A 20,577-nucleotide genomic window follows, 5' to 3' on the forward strand; every position below is an offset into this window, starting at 1 on the left:
TTCCAGGGTATAGGAATCCTCTTAAACAGAAGAAAAGTCCCTTTCATGGGTAGTAAGCCATTAAAGGAGGGGAAATGGGTATAGAACTAGAATCGATAGGATCAAAGGTTTTTTTTCCCCACGAGCTAGAATATCAACGAAAGAAGGTTGGCTTTGGCTAGGTGGAAAAGCTCAACTCAAGGCCTCCCTTCCTTACCTTAAGGGCTACTTACCGCCCCGTGGGTCCTTCAACTAGACTTGGATCGATTCCTCGACATCGTTCCTAATTCATCATATTTTTGGCAGTTATAAATCCTTCCTCTTTATCGAGCCATCCTGTATAAGTCTCACGTTCGTTTCCCCTAACTAGCGACTACCTTAAAACGCTTTTCTTTCATCGAATCGATTCCTTACGGAATTGCTCACCAGAACTACTTTTCCTTCACTTACATAGGGGGATTAAAAAGCATTTCTTCTTCAGATTCATTGAAGAACCAACCAGTCCCTCCTTTCCCTATGGTCGAGCGTATTAAAACCTCTTGCGTGCTCATATAAAGGGAGGTCTATGGTAAAGGGCGAAGCGGTCCAATCTGCGTAGCTCTTTGGTGTGGCTTTGTTTAAAGAGACTATCCTCCTCTACAGCTATCTCCTACAAGCTTGTTCTTAGATTGTATAGTAATGGTCAACAACAAGCGTGGTCATAAGCTTAGTCCATGTTTTCGTAGCCGAAGAAAATTTCCTTTGTTATGGGCTTGTCCTTCTGGTAGCTCTTAGGGTTGCTGAAAGTATGTAATAAGATAAGGAAGCAGGATCAGGATCCGTAGCAATCTTGTGAAGCTGTGAGGAAAGCCCTTGTTGGAGTAGGAGGAATAAATGTAAACGAAGAATATTCTTTTAACTTTCTATATATATTGTATTTGTTTATTTCACATAAATTGCCTTATTTTTATATTATGTTACCATTAATTATGGGAAGAGATTATTACTACGTGCATCGCACATGTACTAATCTAATAAAAATAAAAAGTTACTCCGTATATTTTGTACGCTGATAAAAACAGTTGGTACTTCGTAGAAAAAAAAGTTAATGAGAAATGAATGAAATACCACAAAAAGGTTTGGTTTCCCATTCTTTTCGTTACCCGCAATCTTTCATGTAAATCTTCAAGAAAAAACCGGGAACATTCCAGACCCAACTAGCTGGCTCGAACCTTCTCGAATTCCCCTTCTTAAAAAAAAACGACTCCATCAAAAAAGTAAACGCTCAAAACGCTGTCGTTTCACTTCAAAAAATTTCAAAAAAAACCCACCAAAAAAACACGAACACTCTTCAAAATCTAGAGAAGGGTAGAACACTCCAGAACCATAAACACATCCAACTCTCCTATATAAACCTCCCCCACTTTCTGTGTCTCCTCCATCACAAAATCTTCCATTGTTAATCGCAAGCAAATCTCAAAGCAATTCTCTAAATCACAATCAATTTTCACTCTCCTTTAAAAAGCGAATTTTCTAGGGTTTTTTCTTTGAAGGTTCATCAATGGCGGACGTAGCAATGGGTGAAGCAGAGACATTTGCATTCCAGGCTGAAATCAACCAGCTTCTGAGTCTTATTATCAATACTTTTTACTCTAACAAGGAGATCTTCCTTCGTGAACTCATCTCCAATTCTTCTGATGTATGTTATTTCATTTCCTCTGATTTTGATTTTTTGTTTATGATAATTTGATTTTTGTGCATTTGATTGACGATGAATTTTCTGGTATTGATTTTGTAGGCATTGGATAAGATTAGATTTGAGAGTTTGACTGATAAGAGTAAGCTTGATGCGCAACCAGAGTTGTTCATCAGGCTTGTTCCTGACAAAGCTAACAAGACCCTTTCGATTATTGACAGTGGTATCGGCATGACTAAAGCAGGTAATGTACCTGATTAACCTGAATTTCTATTGCATTATCCTCGTATCAAATTCATGATTTTTATTCTTCTGGAATTTTAACTTAGAGATTTTGGATTATGCGATGGTTAATTTGTAATGACCATTATTTAGATCAATTTTGTATGTTGTTGTTTGCATTGTTGTTAATTCTATCAAATTATCAGTTTGTTCTCAGTAACACAGTTTTATTTCGTAAAATTTGTATATGTTATGTTCTGCAATGTTATGAGCATAGAACAGAACTAGTATATACATTGCATTAATTACCCTAAAAAGTTGAGTAATATAATTGATTAATTCCTGTGTTTATCAATTGTATGAAATTACCTGTGTACTATAATAAAATTAATGTATGGTGTATACCAAAGATTTGGAAATATACTCATCATGAGATGAATCCCTGCAGACTTGGTGAACAACTTGGGTACCATTGCCCGATCCGGCACCAAGGAATTCATGGAGGCATTGCAGGCTGGAGCAGATGTCAGCATGATTGGGCAATTCGGTGTTGGTTTCTACTCAGCTTACTTGGTTGCTGAAAAGGTCATTGTGACCACCAAGCACAACGATGACGAGCAGTACGTTTGGGAGTCTCAAGCTGGTGGTTCCTTCACTGTCACAAGGGACACTACTGGTGAACAGCTTGGAAGGGGTACTAAAATCACCCTCTTCCTCAAGGAAGATCAGGTAAATTTTAATTGCCAACATTATATTATGTTCATTGTTTAATATAATCTTTCCGTTTTGTTGATTAGCTTTGAGTGATTGTGTTTTGATCTATTAAAATGTGATTGCAAGCTAAAATGTTACTACCACTTAAAATTTAATTTTGATATATAATGTCTAGTTAGAATATGATTACATTATCTGTTTATTTGAAGTTTATGGAAATGAAATTTGTAATCAGGGGTTAGAATTAATTAATGTGTAGTAAGAATACAATTATATGAAATTGTTCTCTGAGTACTAATGAATCTGCTATATTTATGTGCAGTTGGAATACTTGGAAGAGAGGAGGATCAAGGATCTTGTGAAGAAGCACTCTGAGTTTATCAGCTACCCAATTTACCTATGGACTGAAAAGACTACAGAGAAGGAGATCAGTGATGATGAGGATGAAGATGAGCCCAAGAAGGAAGAAGAGGGTGAGGTCGAAGATGTCGATGAGGAGAAGGAGAAAGACAAGAAAAAGAAGAAGAAGATCAAGGAGGTGTCGCATGAATGGCAGTTGATCAACAAGCAGAAGCCAATCTGGCTTCGTAAGCCCGAGGAGATTACCAAGGAAGAATATGCTTCCTTCTATAAGAGTTTGACTAATGACTGGGAAGATCACCTTGCTGTCAAGCACTTCTCTGTTGAGGGGCAGCTTGAGTTTAAGGCTATCCTCTTTGTTCCTAAGAGGGCTCCTTTTGATCTCTTCGACACCCGGAAGAAGCCTAACAACATTAAGCTCTATGTCAGGAGGGTGTTCATCATGGATAACTGTGAGGAGCTCATTCCAGAGTACCTCAGCTTTGTTAAGGGTGTTGTTGACTCTGATGACCTTCCACTCAACATCTCACGTGAGATGTTGCAACAAAACAAGATCCTGAAGGTGATCAGGAAGAATTTGGTGAAGAAATGTATCGAGATGTTCAATGAAATTGCAGAGAACAAGGATGATTACAACAAGTTCTATGAGGCCTTTTCGAAGAACATCAAGTTGGGTGTCCACGAGGATAGCCAGAACAGGTCAAAGCTGGCTGATCTTCTTCGATACCACTCAACTAAGAGTGGTGAGGAGATGACTAGCCTCAAGGACTATGTCACAAGAATGAAGGAAGGTCAGAAAGACATCTACTACATCACTGGAGAAAGCAAGAAGGCTGTTGAAAACTCCCCATTTTTGGAGAAGCTCAAGAAGAGGGGCTATGAAGTGCTGTACATGGTTGATGCCATTGATGAGTATGCAGTTGGACAATTGAAGGAGTATGAAGGCAAGAAACTTGTTTGTGCTACCAAGGAAGGGTTGAAGCTCGACGATGAGACCGAGGAAGAGAAGAAGAAACGTGAAGAAAAGAAGCAGTCATTTGAGAACTTGTGCAAGGTGATCAAGGACATTTTGGGTGACAAGGTTGAGAAGGTTGTGGTGTCTGACAGAATTGTTGATTCTCCTTGCTGCTTGGTAACTGGTGAATACGGCTGGAGTGCAAACATGGAAAGAATCATGAAGGCGCAGGCTTTGAGGGACAGCAGCATGGGTGCTTACATGTCTAGCAAGAAGACTATGGAAATTAACCCTGACAACGGTATTATGGAGGAGCTCAGGAAGAGAGCCGAGGCTGATAAGAACGACAAGTCGGTCAAGGACCTTGTCATGCTGCTATTTGAAACTGCTCTACTGACCTCTGGTTTCAGTCTTGAGGATCCGAACACCTTCGCTGCTAGGATCCACAGGATGTTGAAACTCGGGTTGAGCATTGATGAGGAAGAGACTGAGGATGCTGACATGCCTGCTCTGGAGGAAGATGCTGCTGAGGAGAGCAAGATGGAGGAGGTTGATTAAGCTGGTGATTATCTTACAGATTTTTTCTACCATTGTTGATAAAGTGGATATATTCTAGTCTGACAAAGGAAGTTATGTTTTTATTAGTACTAGTAGTAGTTATTCCAAAGGCAGAGTTTTTGGTCTGGTGTCTTTAAGTGTCTTCTACTATTGAGTCTGTTTGGTTTTCTATGTTGAACTTGGTTGTGTTGCTCTATCTGTAACTTGGTCAAGTTCAATAATCAATAGTTAAAATCTTTTGGTTATTAATTCTTTTGATGTGCTTTGCCCCTCAATTTTACATATCATAAACGTTTTCTGTATTCTGCCATACTGAAACTTGTTGGTCTCTTGAAGTCTGAGATTAAACACAACTTAATCTCCATGCATTTGGTTTAATGCCATTCCAAACCTTACTGCTGCACATTGAATCAGACTATAATTACCTGAATCCCCTAGATTCGGGGGATTCTGCTCTATGTTTGACAGTTTTGGTTTGTGCAAACATTGAACTTTAGAAGTTTCAAATGGAAATGTACTTACTGAAACACGGAGAACTTCTTTTCGCAAGTTTGTCAAATGATTTTGTTCCTAATATGTGCACCCAAAAAATATTCGAGGTTACTTTGTGAACAAAGTTCATGAGCTAATGAATTCTCTCTACCATGTTAGATCCCAAGTATTTCTGATTTCCTAGAATTTGCTTTTCGTTTATTTACATATTCATCCAACAAGCTTGTTCATCAGATGCTAAGTACGGCTGAAGGGTGGATCAAAGCTCAAGCTCAAATTCAATCTTAACTATTCAAGCTGGGATTCTTGGTCTCTTGGAATTCAAGTTTAGGTTGGGGCAACTCTAATTATATCAAGCTATAGTTGTCATTATACTCATTAATTTTATAGGTGACGCAATATAAACAAAAGAAACATATGCATCACATTTCAGATAGCTTATTATAGGGAATGAGGATACTAACAAAGCATTAGTCAGTGTGATTATCATTACTTGAGCGATTTTCTTTTGACTCCCAAGTGAACAAAAGTTTAAAGCCACGCCTACTCAGCTCATTGTGCACCCTTATTTTCTTTCAATCCAGTTTAATGGTTCAATCTCGTCACTGGTCTGTCTAGTTGGATTGTGTAGCATACTTTCTCTCAGTCCAATTTGAGAATGTAATAGTGTCACTACTTTGTTAGTCATTTAGATGTTGATGAGATTGTTCTGGTAAAAAGAGCAGGTAACGAAAAAGACAATGCATCAGAATGAATTTAAGAGTGTGACCTGATCACAGAACAATGGAGTCTCTTTAGGACTTTTCGTAGGGGGAGGGTTTGGGTATGTGTAAAAAAAATAAATGACAGTAGTCAAAATTTCTACTAGTTCTTGTTGAGTTACATTGAAAATAAAGACCAAGATACATAATGAAGGGTTACTCCCTCTAAAAATGCTTGAAATTATACTCTTATAGTCTAAATTATCTTAGTATTTCATCTTAATATACGTGTTCAAACCTAAGAGGATAATAATTTAAAGACGGAGGTTGGAGGGAGTATATATAACTTATTGATTGTTGGTTTTGAGTTCATAAAAGAGGTACCACATTGAACAACAATGTAAAAGGATCTCCCTCAAGACCCTAGCTAACATGGTTGGCATTTTAATGTGTATTAAGTTTAAATTAGACAATGAGCATATACATAAACTCTAACAAGTTATGCAAAGAAAAAATAAAGCAGAATTAAGTTAATTCATCAAAAAAATAAATTGGTGAGTATAACCTTAATGTTGATAAATTTCAAACAAATAAGTTCACAAGTACGGAGTTTAACTTTATACATGGTATAAGATATTGTAATACAACTATACAAGTCTATAGAGTTAATTGGCTAGGTTTAAGTCAAATAGAATATGTTTACATAAGTTAATTCGTTGGATATGAGTATATGACCATAGTTTGTAAGTTATCATAAATACTTAGAGCAACAACTTGATGAACAAAAAGAAGTCATTATCACTTTGTAATTTCCATCATCACTTTCTCATTCTTCCACTTCATAAGTAGTAAATTTGTAATTATCCAACATAATTATAATGTCTATTCCAAAATCTTCACCTCCACACTATTATTCATAAACGCATATCCAACTTTATGGGTTTACCAAATGAAGCACGAAGAAAGTACTAATTTAGTATTAACGGAGCTAAAAGTTGCTAAAAGTGAGGGAAAAGTTGAAAACTATAATACTCCCCCCTTTTTTTTTTAAGGCTAAAAATGAGATTGCGCGGAGTTTTAGGTAATTTAATAAAATAATATGTTAGTGGGATAAATAAGGTTATTATTTTATTGAAAAGTAAAGTGGTGTGAGAGGGAGTAAGGACCATTAGAGGAGTGAGAAATGATAAAGTAAGAAAGAGTGGGGACATTAGTGGGTAAAGATATATTATTAAATTGTAAGAGATTTTCAAAAATGGAACTCTAACTTATAAAAAAAAACGGACGAAAATAGTAACTCTACCTTATAAAAAAAATCCGGAGGGAGTACTCCGTAGCCCTTAGGGGCGTTTGATTCACGGAATATAGGTATGAGGTATGAGTTTAGAATGACTAAAACCCATACCATATGATGTTTGGTTGTCAAAAGTATGAATTTTAAACCCATACCTCATGCCCATGAGGTATGGGGTTCAAAAACCTTGGGGGTGGATTTGACTCATTCCATTCCCTTAGGTATCAAATAAAAGGAGTGAATAGTGAGAGACTCCATTCCAGAATTGAGCCAAACACATGGTATTAAGTATCAAGTTCCAACCCGATACCACCTTAACCACATTCCTGATTCTAAACACATATCACTCTGCGAACCAAACACCCCTTTAGTTTGTTTAAAATTCAAATTGGAAAATTTCCTAATTTAAGATTTTTTTTTCTTTTATTTCAAGGTCTAAATGGTAAAATACACACTCCGTACATGAGCTAATAACTACAGAGTACTAATTTACTAAATACAAACAATCTAGTAAGCTAATTGACATTTACGAGACCGGACTATAATAAATCGAGGTAATAAGTTAATAACACTTTCAAACCTTTCATACATACGCCCGTTTGTTACGAATAAGTATTCCGCGCATATCTTACTCATTTTCCCATCGAAGTCTAGGCGATATACTGATATACACACTCCTTCACTTCCTCTCTCTTTCCACTCTCCCTGTTTCATTACCAATTTTAGCAATCTCTTCACAAACACAATTTTGCTACAAAATCAAAAACCCTATAAATCTCCCAACACTCTCTTCTTCCTTCATTTCTCACCCTAACTTTCAATTTCATCTCTCTTTCTCTTCATTTTTCTCTCAAATTCAACTTTTTCTCCTCCATTTTTCTGCAGAATTCTGTAAATTTCCTCTACTTTTAGTTCGATCATCTTCTTCCTTCATTATTTTTCCTGCAATTCTTCAGTAATTCATCATTATTTTTTCAGTTTTGCGATTATTTTAGCTTCTGTAACGTCAAGGTTTTGCGATTTTGGAGGAGAAAGAATTTTCGAAGAATGAGCTGCGAAGGCGAATGTCGAAGCTGTGAAGTAGCTTTCAATTCGAACGAAGTTTCTGGAGGATTCCGGAAGTAAGATTTCTGTAATTTTTTGTGTTTCTGAAATTCGCTGTACTGTAATTTGTACTGAAATTGATAATGTACACAATTTTTTGACGATTCAGAAATTCGAGGATTTCGTATTCAAGAGATTGCTTGTTGTCTTTCGCTGAAGTGAATTATACGAAAGCGTTACCTACTGGATTGGATCGGTCTATTCTCAGGTGAAATTCATTTTTTCAGACTAAATTTTGAATTATGTTTGAGCGCTTTTTTTGTTGTGATTATGCTATGACGATTAATATATGTAATAATGCTGCAATATTATCAGTTACCACTCCAAAAACTTCAATATGTGATGCAATGTGGCTTGTTGTTTACGCAATCATTTCGCGCGCTAGTGTTCTGATCATATAGATTTATCTGTTGCATGTAACAGTTCAATTTTTGTTGTTATTTTTAGCATCTGTGCAACTTTTATGTTTACTTTTGGATCATTAATGCTTTATGAAGATTGATGTTAAGTAAGTTTTTGTTTGAATCAAGGTTTACTAGATAACTGTACCTTTCAGTACGTTAATCTTCTTGGAGGTTTTAACTTTTATATATGAAATATTTGATGTGTATGTATTCTATGTGTATATGTAGAAATCGTATGTAAACTTATTTGCAACATTCTAGTTAATTTTCCAATGAAAGTTTTGTTGATTTCATATTCTATGCGTCATAAAACTCATAACCTTGTAGAGTTTCTATGTACTTGCTAATTTGCAACGTTGTAGTTATTTTTACAGCATGTTAACTGGACTCCATTATATGTAGTGTCCTACACAATGCACAGATAGGTCCAAGTGTAGACATGACCTTTTTATGAAATATTGAATGATTTAGGTCCAAAATGAAGTATCTAAGTATCATATCCAGTCCAATTATCCAACATGGAATCTTGGGGTAAAATGAAGAGTCAAAAGTAACACAACATATACCAGTGGATCACTTGTTGATTTCTTATTCTATACGTGTCATTGCCATATATAGCGTTTTTATGTACCAGCTCATTTGCAACATCTGAGCTAAGTTTTTCCATGCATGAATTGTTAATATCTTGTTCTACATGTTATGAATGTGGCCTAAATCCTGAAACAGCTTGCTGGTTTTATTTTTATTTTGATCTTTTGCCATCCTAGGAGTCTAATTAGATGCCTTGTCAAGTTGCCTGTTTTTGCATGTATGATCTTTTTTTTTCCTTCCAGTTTTTAGTTTTTTATATTTTTTTCAGAGGCTCAACTCATTTCGCACAAGTTTGAGGGCATAGAGCTTTCACGTATTATTCCTTATTACATCTGCTTTTGAACAGTGAGCTGGATGATGCTTGCAAGAGTGCATCTGAGAACCAGAAACTACCGGGTCTTGAATCACTTTATACTGGCACGATATGGGGCGATTCAAGTCGAGATTCATCAGAAAAGTGGGGCAATTGTAATTTGAGCTCAAAGGACTGCAAGTCCACAGGTATTAACGCTACTACCTTCTTTCTGCAATGTATGTATATGTATATGTATATGTATATGTATACACACACGAAGTATATCTTTTGGCTTAATAATAATTGTCTCATTTATGATGGCCCAAATTGTAAGAAACTGGGAACAAAAGAAAGCATGAGAAATTATATAAAAATAAAACCTTTTTCTATGGGAAGGTCAGCCATTTATTTGTTACTGAACTTTTTAATGAGCAACTGGCGTCTAGTCTGGGATTTCGTTGAGCTCTACGTACAATCTTGATCTATTTTATTCTTTAATTTGGATGAATTCTCATCTTTATTTTGGTTAATATTGAGGTAGCTAACTATCCATCTAACTAGCCATCTTAGCGCCTCACTTGTAGCTATGCGTTTCTCTTCCATCTTAATAGGATGCAAAGTCAACTGGTCTCTTTGCAAGGGTGCACCTTGACACTAGAAACTACCAGGTCATGACTCACTATTCACTGGCAAGCTATGCAGTGATTTTAGTCCAGATTCATCTGTAAAATTGGGAAGTTTTAAGTTGAGCTCAAAAGACAGCAAGTCCTCATATATTATTGCTATTACCTCCTCTCTGCCACACACGAACACACACAGAGTGTATCTTTCTACTTAGTAACTAATAGTCTAGCTTATCGTGGACCCAATTTTTATAAAGTGGGAACAAAAGCTAGCATGTGAAAACATAAGAATTTAATAAATCTTTCTATGGGAAGTTCAGCCATATCGATTAATCCTACAATTTTGATGCTCTTAATATTAAGGCAGCTAACTAGCCTTCAAAGTGCCTCACTTGCAGCTACATTTTTCTCTTAATTGATAATAGGATGCAAAATCAACAGGCTTCTTTGGTTCAATTTGATTGCAATTGATTGATTTTAACTGAATATTGCTCTTTGATGTGATTACTATTTTTTTTTTTTTTAAAAAAGGCGCTGAAGCATTTGATATAATACAGATCATGGCACATTTCATAGCAATCAATCTCATCATTCCTGGCAAAAACCTGGAAGTACTGCAATTTTGACATCAATTCGAAACCCTGAACATAATAGCATACTAGGAAGCTGGTCTACTTCAAAGTTACCATCAACTGGATCAGAAGGGTCAGTTATAAAACTTCCAGGGACTGATAGTGGTCTGCTGAGCAGGTGCAACGAACCATATCGTCCTCCATCATTTTATAAGGTCTGTTTCTCTTTGTGCTTTTCTTAATGTGCGGAGAGGGGTAAAGGGATGAGAGGAAGCAGTTATTCTTTAATGTAATTTAGTTGCAGATTTGGTTGTGGTTTAAAATGCTGATTTAGAGATTTTAATAAAACCTTGTGCTTTGTTCAGGCAATAAACCATTCAGGTAAACTAAAACGTGGCACCTCTAGCAATGGAATATCTGAATGTGCTGAATGGTCGAGCAAGGCGAGGTCAATGGAGGGAAATTGGAGGAAAGGTAAATTTTGTGTACCCTATGCTATGTATAGTGCCTTCTGTATTCATATGGGCTTTCAGGTTAGATATATTCATGATTCCATCCATGTGGTACCTAAATTGCTGGTTCACTCCTAAGCTTTCACAACTTTTTGCTTATTCACAACATAAGAAGTAATGAGCAATCGTGGGCAATTCTTTTTGAGTTTGACTTGATTTTGCCTTTCCTGAATTTCTCACAATGAGCAATAGTGGGCAATTCAGGAAAGGCAAAAACAAGTCAAACTAATAAATAGAAAATTCTGATGCAGATACTTGTCTAGTGCTGGGAGAGCATTCAGCCGTGCCAGCAGTTACCAGCAACAAAAGTCCTTCACCTATCTCTCCTTCTATTTCTGGATCTGTTGAAAGCCTCTGTTCTGTTGATGTCCTTGGTGAAGCTTCCAAAAAGTGTCATACAGAACAAAATCCTGACCATCACCCTCTGACACAGGTAAGTATTGTAAAAAAAAAAAAAAAAAATCCCCTTTTCTCCAATTTACAAATTATTGCTAAGCAATGAACACAAAGTATGTGTAAGACTAGCTGTCTAACTATTGCAAATATGTATTAAAGGAATGGCTGTTGTAGTATCATACTGAATGACCAAGTTATACGCTAATTTGTTTTATTGGTGCAAATTGTCAACTATTCTGTTTCTAGGAGAAATATGATGTTTTAAGCTTCTCATATGTGTGTGTGCGATAATAAATGATAATTATTTAAATCAAATGACTAGATTTTACTTCAAAAGTTTTATTGCCATATTATTGTGTCAAAAATGAATTCCCTGTATCAATCTGCAATGCTATGATGTCTAAGCCAACTAGTGTTTCAGTTTACACTCCTAGAAGCTATGCAATGACCGCGCAATTTGCTTAAAATGCCCAAAAGGTGAACTTACTAATCTAGCTATCCAACGGTGCAACAGTTTACTTCTAAGAACCAATTGATTGAAGTAGATTCTGGAGTGGCAATCGGTAAAAAGCAGTTGCAGCCCTTGCAGGGTCAAATTTTGGAGGGTGGTCGGTTCTCTGCCCTTATGAATTTAAAAGAAGCAGAGGATATTGATGCTTACTTTCTCGATGAGGTATGCTTGTTCATCACTTCTGGTTGAAGTCAAGTTGAATTTAATCAGTAACTTCATGTGTTACTTTTGCAATCATGATTCTTGAGAGAGGAGTGATAAATGTCCTTACCTTGCCATTGCATCCAAGGCTAATAGCCTTTATGAATTCAAAACTTCAAAGATAATTTAAATGAGATTTAGTGACCAGTTTTCAAAATTATATGCCAGTAAATATTTTAGTGCTCCAATATGTGCTTATTTTGTTGATTGCAAACCTAATTATTCCATGCTCCTTGTGTGATTTTTTTCTTGCTTAGAATTCGGCAGACTTTTAAATGTAGCAATAAGTTTCGAGTCTTTGATCCCAGTATCACACCTGCTCTCCATTTGTATATAAATGATTTAAAAATCTACATGACATGGCATAGTCAATATGTATTTGGATGAGCTGCCATTTATGTAATCCCACTTCAACAATCCAAATCCATCTGTTTCGGTGAATGCATTCATAATTAGATTTTGTCAATCACCAAGGCACCAGGTTAGTTTTAATAATGAAACAAGTCTTTCAATGGGTAGCACTACATAATGCTATATTGACATTCATGCAATCCAGATTCCAGAAAAAGAACTAGCTCTCTTTGCTATCAAATCAGCAACATAATTTCCTTCTCGTTTTATAAAGGTGAACTTTATATGTCTAAAAACACTTATACAGCACTCTGCAATGATCAGCAACATGAAAATAGCAATTCTGTTAAAAAAGGCTGGTGAAACAAAGAGAGAGCCTGTGAGTTGTCCAAGTATTATGTAACAATTATGTCAATAAACTATGCCATTTTGTAAGTATGTTGCCTGGATCAACATATTATATACATTGTTATTAAGATTGGTTTGTTTAATAGCAAACCATCATCGTAAATTTGTACTTGTATTAAAGATCAGACCAGACCTTAAATCATGCCAACACAATTATATTAAGAAGAGTGCTTAATATATTGATTCTTGACCTTTGAATTTTCATCCTTGGCAGAAATATGATGTCATGGTGGATGGAAGAAACAGCTCCAGAACTAAATCAAAATTTATACACTGGTTTCCAGATAATGGTATGTTGTTACAACAGTGATCTCTCTGTCATAGACCTTCCTCCCTTGGCCTCTTGGTTCTAGTCTTTCGTTTCCTACTGTTTAATACCAGTGTTGATAATTCTTTTTCCATTCCTTATCAGATAGTTATGATGGTAACATCTCGTCTGAGGCTGACAGAGATGGTTGGGAAGTTTCTACTGGAATATCAACGAAGGAGAATCCCTTGGGTCAAAAGAAGTCAAAGGAGGCATCAACTTATGGCCAGAAAGCTCCATTCAGGGAGAAATCAAAGACATGCGTTATTGACTGCCTTGACTCTGACAGTGTTGTGCTAAACTGTTGCTCTCCTGATCACAAAAATCTTGATTCTCGGATTGTTAAAGAGCCTGAGTTGGAAAAAATAGCTGATGAAGCTGGTTCAAGTTTGGAACTCAATCTGCCAGATGAGGATAGTTTGATTACTGTTGATGGCATCTATATCTTCGAGCAAGAAGAGCCAAATAGTCCCGAGATCCCTATCAGAGGTGAAAGAAGTGTTTCTCCTTTCCGTGGTTCAAACAAGCTGAAAGGATCAGAAAGTGTGCAGCAAAAGTTGAGCTCACCAGACCCATGGTATCACGAACCTCAGATAAATTCCAAGAATCTATCGGTCCATCCTTCTGATTCTCTGGCTCGTGTCAGTACCCCTCCTACAATTCAAGATTCATGGAAGAATCGTTACAATCCTTTTGTTCCTCCTCCCTTTGGTCAGCTGCCTTTGAAGCCAAATTATGATTCTGTTGAGAATTTTCTGTCGCCTAAAATGCCACATGCTGATGACAACTGCCCTGACCTCGACAAAATTCTTTCAGCTGATCCTTCAATCTATCATCAGTTTCTTCAGTCTCCAAGATACAATCAGGAGTCTAACGTGTTAAGAAGTCTTCCTCTCAATTATCAGACAAATGTGAAATCAGACATGTATATGGGAAAGAGAGGTAGTAATCAACTTAATCATACTGATTCTCTATAAGCTGTTTCTACCTGGTACGTCTAAACTTAGTGTTCCATTTCTGTTTGTAGGTTTTCATGCTGAAGAGAGCAACAATTCTCCAATTAACCATCACCTCCAGATACAAAGGAAGTTGGCACAGATGAGTCTTGAAGCAGCAGAGCATAGGGCTTACAGTAAAGCAATCAGCAACCGTTTCTGGTAAAGATTTAGCAATACATAATTACTTAATTAGTAGTCTTGTTGCTTTGCGTGAAAATGAGCTTGTCTGTGAATATAAAAGTCGGGTATAGAATGTTGATACAGTCAATAGAAGTATCAGTACACAGTCCGTGCTTTTTAGTGAAGTGCGAAATGTGGAAGGAAAGAAGGAAAAAAAAAATGGATTCACTAAAATTAGTTTCACGAAGTAGAATCTTGTCGTATGTAAATAAAATTAAGTGTGAATTGTGAATAGCAGAAAATGGGTAAGAGGCAAGGTTTTAGTATAAAGTATAAGTGTAAGTACCCGTTGATGCCTGTAGTCTATGCTACATAACCCCAAAGAATATATATATCCTCAATGAGAAGTATAGTTCACTTTTGGCAAGTTTTTACAAGTACTCCTTTGGCTTTCTTTGCTCTGACTGATCTCATTTTACAAGTAATTTTCGAATGAAATTATGAAACCATGAAACTGCATATTGTTTACAATGATGAGCTTGGTGCACCATTTTGAGTGGGTATATTTACAATGAATAGGATTATTTGATGAGCCAACAGTCATTTTTTCATTTATTTTTGATAAAAAAGATACGAAGTCTAGTGTACTGACTATAATTAAATTTCCTCCATTGCAACAGAAAGATCTATGATGTTGATCATAGATTCATAGATGAAATGGTCATCGATACGTTAACATCAATATTGTAGAGCCTTTTTATCTTCATTTAAGTGGCTATAATATATTTGAGCCACTGCCTGCAAAGCAAAATTTCCAATACTTCTGATGATACAAACAACAGCAACAATGCCTTAGACTCAAAATTTCCGATACTTCTGATGATACAAAAATCTCTAAAAATTTAACATTGATTGACTGTTATAATAATCAATAGTGCAACTATGAACTATATAATACTACTCGACCCTATCTCTAATCACACATGAACTTAAGCTTTATACCTAAAGGTATAAGTAGACTAACTCATCCAATATGAATAATAATTATTTTTTTCTTCTATTTTTTTAGTAATACTTCAATTAACAAATAACACAACTATTTGGATCTTCTTCAACGCTTCTTGCATAACCATTGTATCTTGAGTATAGTGGATTATTGTAGTAAGAGTTATGGGCCTGCATAGCATGTATAAAGTCAGACACTTGGACCACAGTATTAGGCTCCTCTGGCTTCTTGGGCTTTTCGGGCTCTTTTGCTGGCCCAACCGTGACAATGTCAGTGTAATAGTTTTTTCTCAATTTCTTCACCACTGCCACAGGATCCATGTCACCTATTACTGTCAATTTCTTTTCCTTCATATTCATTGAGATTGAATCAAGCCCTGTAAAAATAAAACCTCAATTATTAATATCCAATTCTTTGTTTAATTCTTCTTGAAAATATTGCCACAAAATGAAAGGCTATTTTGGAGAAGAAAAAAAAAAAGGTGTACCAGGAATAGAAGAGACCAATTTTATAGCCTTTTGCTTGTTATTATCATCTTGGATATCCAATGTCACCACCAACTTCTGAAGCAAAACCCAACAAAAACGAAATAATGAATACATGAAAATAACAACTAAAAATTCAATAGCAAGATGAGATACTCGGGGTAGTTATGTGTGTATATATATATATATATATTCGATCTTATTGGCTCGTTTTCTTAAAGAAGTAGAGATCTAACCTGCATTCTGTTATCGTTTTCTTGATTGGGGAGTCTGTAGTTCCTTAAAATACTATAGAGAGGGAGATATGAGAGAGAAGATAAAACAATTACAAGTAAGAGAGTAGAAAGCAGTGACAAATATTAAGAATGTAGAAAGAGTTACGTGAGTAGTCCTATTTATACGGGGAAGGGAAATGGAATTGACAACCTGGTCAATGGGCAACAAAGTCCAAGTCTTTTGTAAGTACATAGTAGTAATAATCATTTCTTCATTAGACTATGACTATGTCTTTGTGGATCTGTGAATGCCGCGTGTGTCAGTCGGGTAAGGCTAAAGGCAGCTTCCAATGTCTCCAAGTTGTTGATTTAACAATGAATTTCTCAAATATATGAAAATAAGATGAACATACCTAGAACGAATGTTTCATAGGATATGGAGCATCATTGAATTATAGTAAATTACAATGTCATTAATAATTTTAACATGAATTAATCTTGTTGATTGAACATTATATTACTTTGTACTTAGTATTTTGCAACGCTTCATCTGTTTCGCTAAAATCAATTAAGTTATAATTTAAAACGTTAACTGAAAATTACTTAATTAGCACCCTGTACAAACATCAAAATGGCACCTATGAGTTTATGACTCTCAACTCATTATTTATTTTGTTAATAAGTATTTTTAAAAGGATCTTGCTAATAAATGCCCCTGGAGCGTTATTTAAGCATTTAAAATATTTCCTAAAATTGTATTAATTTTTTAAAAAAAATGTCAAAATCACACGTCGATTGGTGTAATTAATGTTCATTTTAATTCAATACTAGCTTAGATCCTGTGCCATGCACAGTAATTTTTACTATTTATTATTAGTTTAACACTATATCTATTTATAAATAAAAGTATCTAATTGTAAAATAAGATGAAAAATTCGTAATTACAAAAATAAAAATAAAATTATATCATGCTAAAGAAGATAGTAGGATGTTTCAAAAAAAAAAAAAAAAAGATAGGAGTATTATTACATGCACGACTAACAAAAATAATTATGGATTACACCACAAAGTTATATGTAATGAAATATTATTGCATAGTATTAAATAAAAGAATAATATTATTGTTGAATGTGTATAAATGGAATATAATTGAATAGTAAGGAAATATTATTGAATAGTATTAAATATTCTATAAGAAGCTTTGGCAACAAAAATAATAAATAAATAAATAAATTGGTGGGAAATTTTTTAAAAAGAAGATGACACATGTCATTCCTGGTTTCACCTTAAATATAATACTACCTCCGTTTCTGAAAATTTGACTCACTTACTATTCATGTAGTCAAAATAAAATAAGTTTGACCACATTTTATAACTTATACAATAGAAATAAATTAGCATGTGGGATCTTATTAGATTCACCTTATTATAAATTTTTCAAATATCAACTTTTTGTAATTTTTACTCATACATAGCCAAAGATATTCACAGTCAAAGATGTTCATTAGAGATCGCGCAAATGAAAGTGAGTCGAACTTTCGGGAACGAAGGAAGTATATATAGTTTTAGTGATAGATTTATGTGTTAAAGTCAATTTGATGCAATATAACGTAAAGATGTTTTTTTTTTCTTAATTTCGTACTATAAATTAAATACATTTGATTTGATTGTAATATATCAGAATAACAATCATTATTAGCAAATAATATTAAAATTAATTCTAAGAATCTTTAATTGTTATTATAATATATAAATCAAATGTATATGATTTTATTGTCTTAAATAAATTGTCAATCAAAAAGAAATAAAAAGAAAAATAAAATTAGAATATATTTATTTTTGGAAATTAATTTTTAGATGGAAAAAACGACACCAGGAAGTGACATGTGTCATTCCCAGTGTCTGTTTTAATATTATGTTATTGATTTATACTTTTACTTATTTTATTATCCAATGTCTCAAGGCTCTCGTTAACTTTTGCTTTTTAAGAATACTACTAAGGAATATTAATCTATTATACTATTATGTACCTACGCTGATAGACAATTTTTTTGTATTGTATTTTTTTTTTCTTTTTAGCGCTCGATGGGGTTACAAGTTTTGAATATTGATGGAATATTGAACCGTGATTATCATAATTTATTACTTTCTTTGATCTTTTCTATTTCCTATTTTCCGATTAGGAAAAGTCAACAGTTTTCTATTTCCCAATTGGGAAAAGTCAACAATTTTCTATTTCCCGGTTAGGAAAAGTCAACAATTTTTTTCATGTATGGTTAAAATATTTCCTTTTTGTTTTCTTATACTTTCTCCGTTTTTCTTTTATTGCACCATAAAGACTTTTACACTATTTACTTGATCTTCTTTAACTATTATTTGTGATTTATCCATTAGGAAAAACATAGTTATGTGGGATCTAGTTAGATTCGTCTTGAAACCTACTTTTCAAATATCAATTTTTTATAATTTTTACAAAAGTATAATTGAATATATTAATAGCTAAAATAATGCATTGACAAGCGTAAAACCCCTCATGGTGCAATAAAAAAAAAGAACGGAGGAAGTAATATATTCCGTATCATTTTTTTATACAATTTTTCACTAATTGAATCCCTCATGTATAATTCCAATTTTTTAATCATCATTTCCTCTTCCAAAACACCATATTAATTACTTTGTCCCCCCTTTTCAATTCAATTTTTTTTTTTCCTCTCTCTCTCAAGTGAGACTATCTAATTATGATTCACTTTTCTTAATTTACTTCCCGATTTTAAATGAGAAGAACAAGTCTTATGAGGCTAATTTCGAACTCTTTGCATTCGTACTTGTCCAGCCGCCAACATAGTAACATGGACTTTCCCTATTTGCTTGTCCAAAACTCAATCACGTGATGTCAAACTTTTTCTTTAGGAACACGCTTATTTGTAAACTAGTATATACTGGTATAAGTTGTTGTGCTTATACATATTCTGCCCCACAAAAGTCACAATAGCCTTTTCTATCTTTTCAGGTAACTTCACTAATTTGTTATCCACTGTTTTAGAAAATCTCTTACGGTGTGTTTGAAAGAAATAGGAAAGAAAAGAAGGGGAGGGAGGTGAGGGGGAGGGAAGAGAAAGGAAGGGGAGGGAAGAAAGATGAGTTTTCCTTCCAAATCTCTCCATAGTTAGAGAGATTAATTTCTTATTATTTAATCCTTCCATTTCTCTCCCCTCCAATTCTCTTCCTTCCTTATTTGTTATCCAAATGAAAGATAATCCATCCCTTCATTTTCCTTCCCTTCTTTTCGCTCCATTTTCTTCAATTCAAACAAAGTGTTAAAGTGAAGCTTAATTATTTAAATTTGAATAAAACTCCAACTTACTAGCTAGAACCAGGAAAAACTAAATTAAGGAGAAAAACAGAGATTTTGTTTTGCAATAGAGGGGGTACTACGCAATTAACAAATAACGCAACCATTTGGATCTTCTTCCACGCTTCTTGTATAACCCTTGTATCTGGAATAGCATGGATCAGTGTAGTAAGTGTTATGCGCATGCATAGCATTAACAAAGTCAATCACTGGGACTACAACTTTGGTCACTTCTTTGGGCTTCTCAGGCTCTTTTGCAGGCCCAACTGATATAATTTTAGCACTATATTTCTTCTGAACTGCTATTCGTCGTTCGCAAATTACAGGGTGACGTTCACATTTTTAATTGAAATGACATTTTTGCCCTTGTGGGTATTTTATCTATTTAAGGGTCCACCATGGGTAACTTTAGTTACCGACAACATTAAAAACATTACCGAGCCCACCACACTTGTGTTAAAAAATTCACGAGCACTAAAAATTCCCGGTTCCACCATTGTACGGTAATCCCGAGGAATTTAAAAATCCCGGGGCAGAAAAGGAAAGTGTACGGAGTGGTGTTTTACGATGGACGACGACAACGTTCACACGCCGGAGGGTTCGTCGGAAGAATCTGTAAGTAATTCGGAAATTATTTTTTTTTTTGTAAATAGGACATCCGCCCTTTTTTCCGGAAGTCTGGGTGGGGATCCGCCCAAAATTTCCAGATCTCCCCCATTACATCCGGAAATTTCATCCGAATGTGTACATCCGCCTGAAATTTCCGGATGTAATGGGGGAGATCCGGAAATTTTGGGCGGATCCCCACCCAGACTTCCGGAAAAAAAGGGCGGATGTCCTTTGGTTTTTTGTTTTTTTTTTTTTTTACGTAATTGTTATTGTTATTGTTATTATTATTATTATTATTATTATTATTATTATTATTATTATGGTTATTAATATTAGTTTTGTTAATTTTGTAAATTTTTGTTATGATTATGATTATTATTAATATTATTACTACTATTATTATTACTATTGTTGTTATTATTATTATATTAGTTATTATTTGTTAATGTTACGTAGTTATTGTTGTTATTATTATTAGTATTATTATTGTTATTGTTATTATTATTATCATTAGTATTATTATTGTTATTATTATTATCATTAGTATTATTATTATTATTGTTATTG

General features: G+C 34.5%; 3 protein-coding genes across 3 annotated transcripts; 2 read left to right on the forward strand and 1 right to left on the reverse strand.

The window, feature by feature from the left end:
* Positions 1–1,093: 1,093 nt before the first annotated feature.
* On the forward strand, positions 1,094–4,712 carry LOC110693874 (heat shock protein 83). The gene is made up of 4 exons (XM_021871044.1): positions 1,094–1,657; positions 1,757–1,898; positions 2,325–2,605; positions 2,913–4,712. Exons 1-4 carry the CDS (start codon positions 1,520–1,522, stop codon positions 4,461–4,463), a joined length of 2,112 nt encoding a protein of 703 aa, XP_021726736.1. The 5' UTR covers positions 1,094–1,519; the 3' UTR covers positions 4,464–4,712.
* Positions 4,713–7,454: 2,742 nt separating this feature from the next.
* On the forward strand, positions 7,455–14,761 carry LOC110693875. Its single transcript, XM_021871046.1, has 10 exons — positions 7,455–8,071; positions 8,164–8,262; positions 9,396–9,550; positions 10,525–10,754; positions 10,905–11,013; positions 11,303–11,484; positions 11,962–12,120; positions 13,133–13,208; positions 13,331–14,167; positions 14,253–14,761. The coding sequence occupies exons 1-10, from the start codon at positions 7,998–8,000 to the stop codon at positions 14,384–14,386; spliced, it is 2,055 nt and encodes a 684-aa protein (XP_021726738.1). The 5' UTR covers positions 7,455–7,997; the 3' UTR covers positions 14,387–14,761.
* A 314-nt stretch (positions 14,762–15,075) lies between these two features.
* LOC110693970 (heavy metal-associated isoprenylated plant protein 39-like) lies at positions 15,076–16,222 on the reverse strand. Its single transcript, XM_021871146.1, has 3 exons — positions 16,071–16,222; positions 15,837–15,912; positions 15,076–15,725 (listed from the first exon to the last, which is right to left on the reverse strand). Exons 1-3 carry the CDS (start codon positions 16,074–16,076, stop codon positions 15,424–15,426), a joined length of 384 nt encoding a protein of 127 aa, XP_021726838.1. The 5' UTR covers positions 16,077–16,222; the 3' UTR covers positions 15,076–15,423.
* Positions 16,223–20,577: the final 4,355 nt, after the last annotated feature.

Source organism: Chenopodium quinoa, unplaced genomic scaffold (genome assembly GCF_001683475.1).
Source record: "Chenopodium quinoa cultivar QQ74 unplaced genomic scaffold, ASM168347v1, whole genome shotgun sequence".
NCBI classification, from domain to species: domain Eukaryota; kingdom Viridiplantae; phylum Streptophyta; class Magnoliopsida; order Caryophyllales; family Amaranthaceae; genus Chenopodium; species Chenopodium quinoa.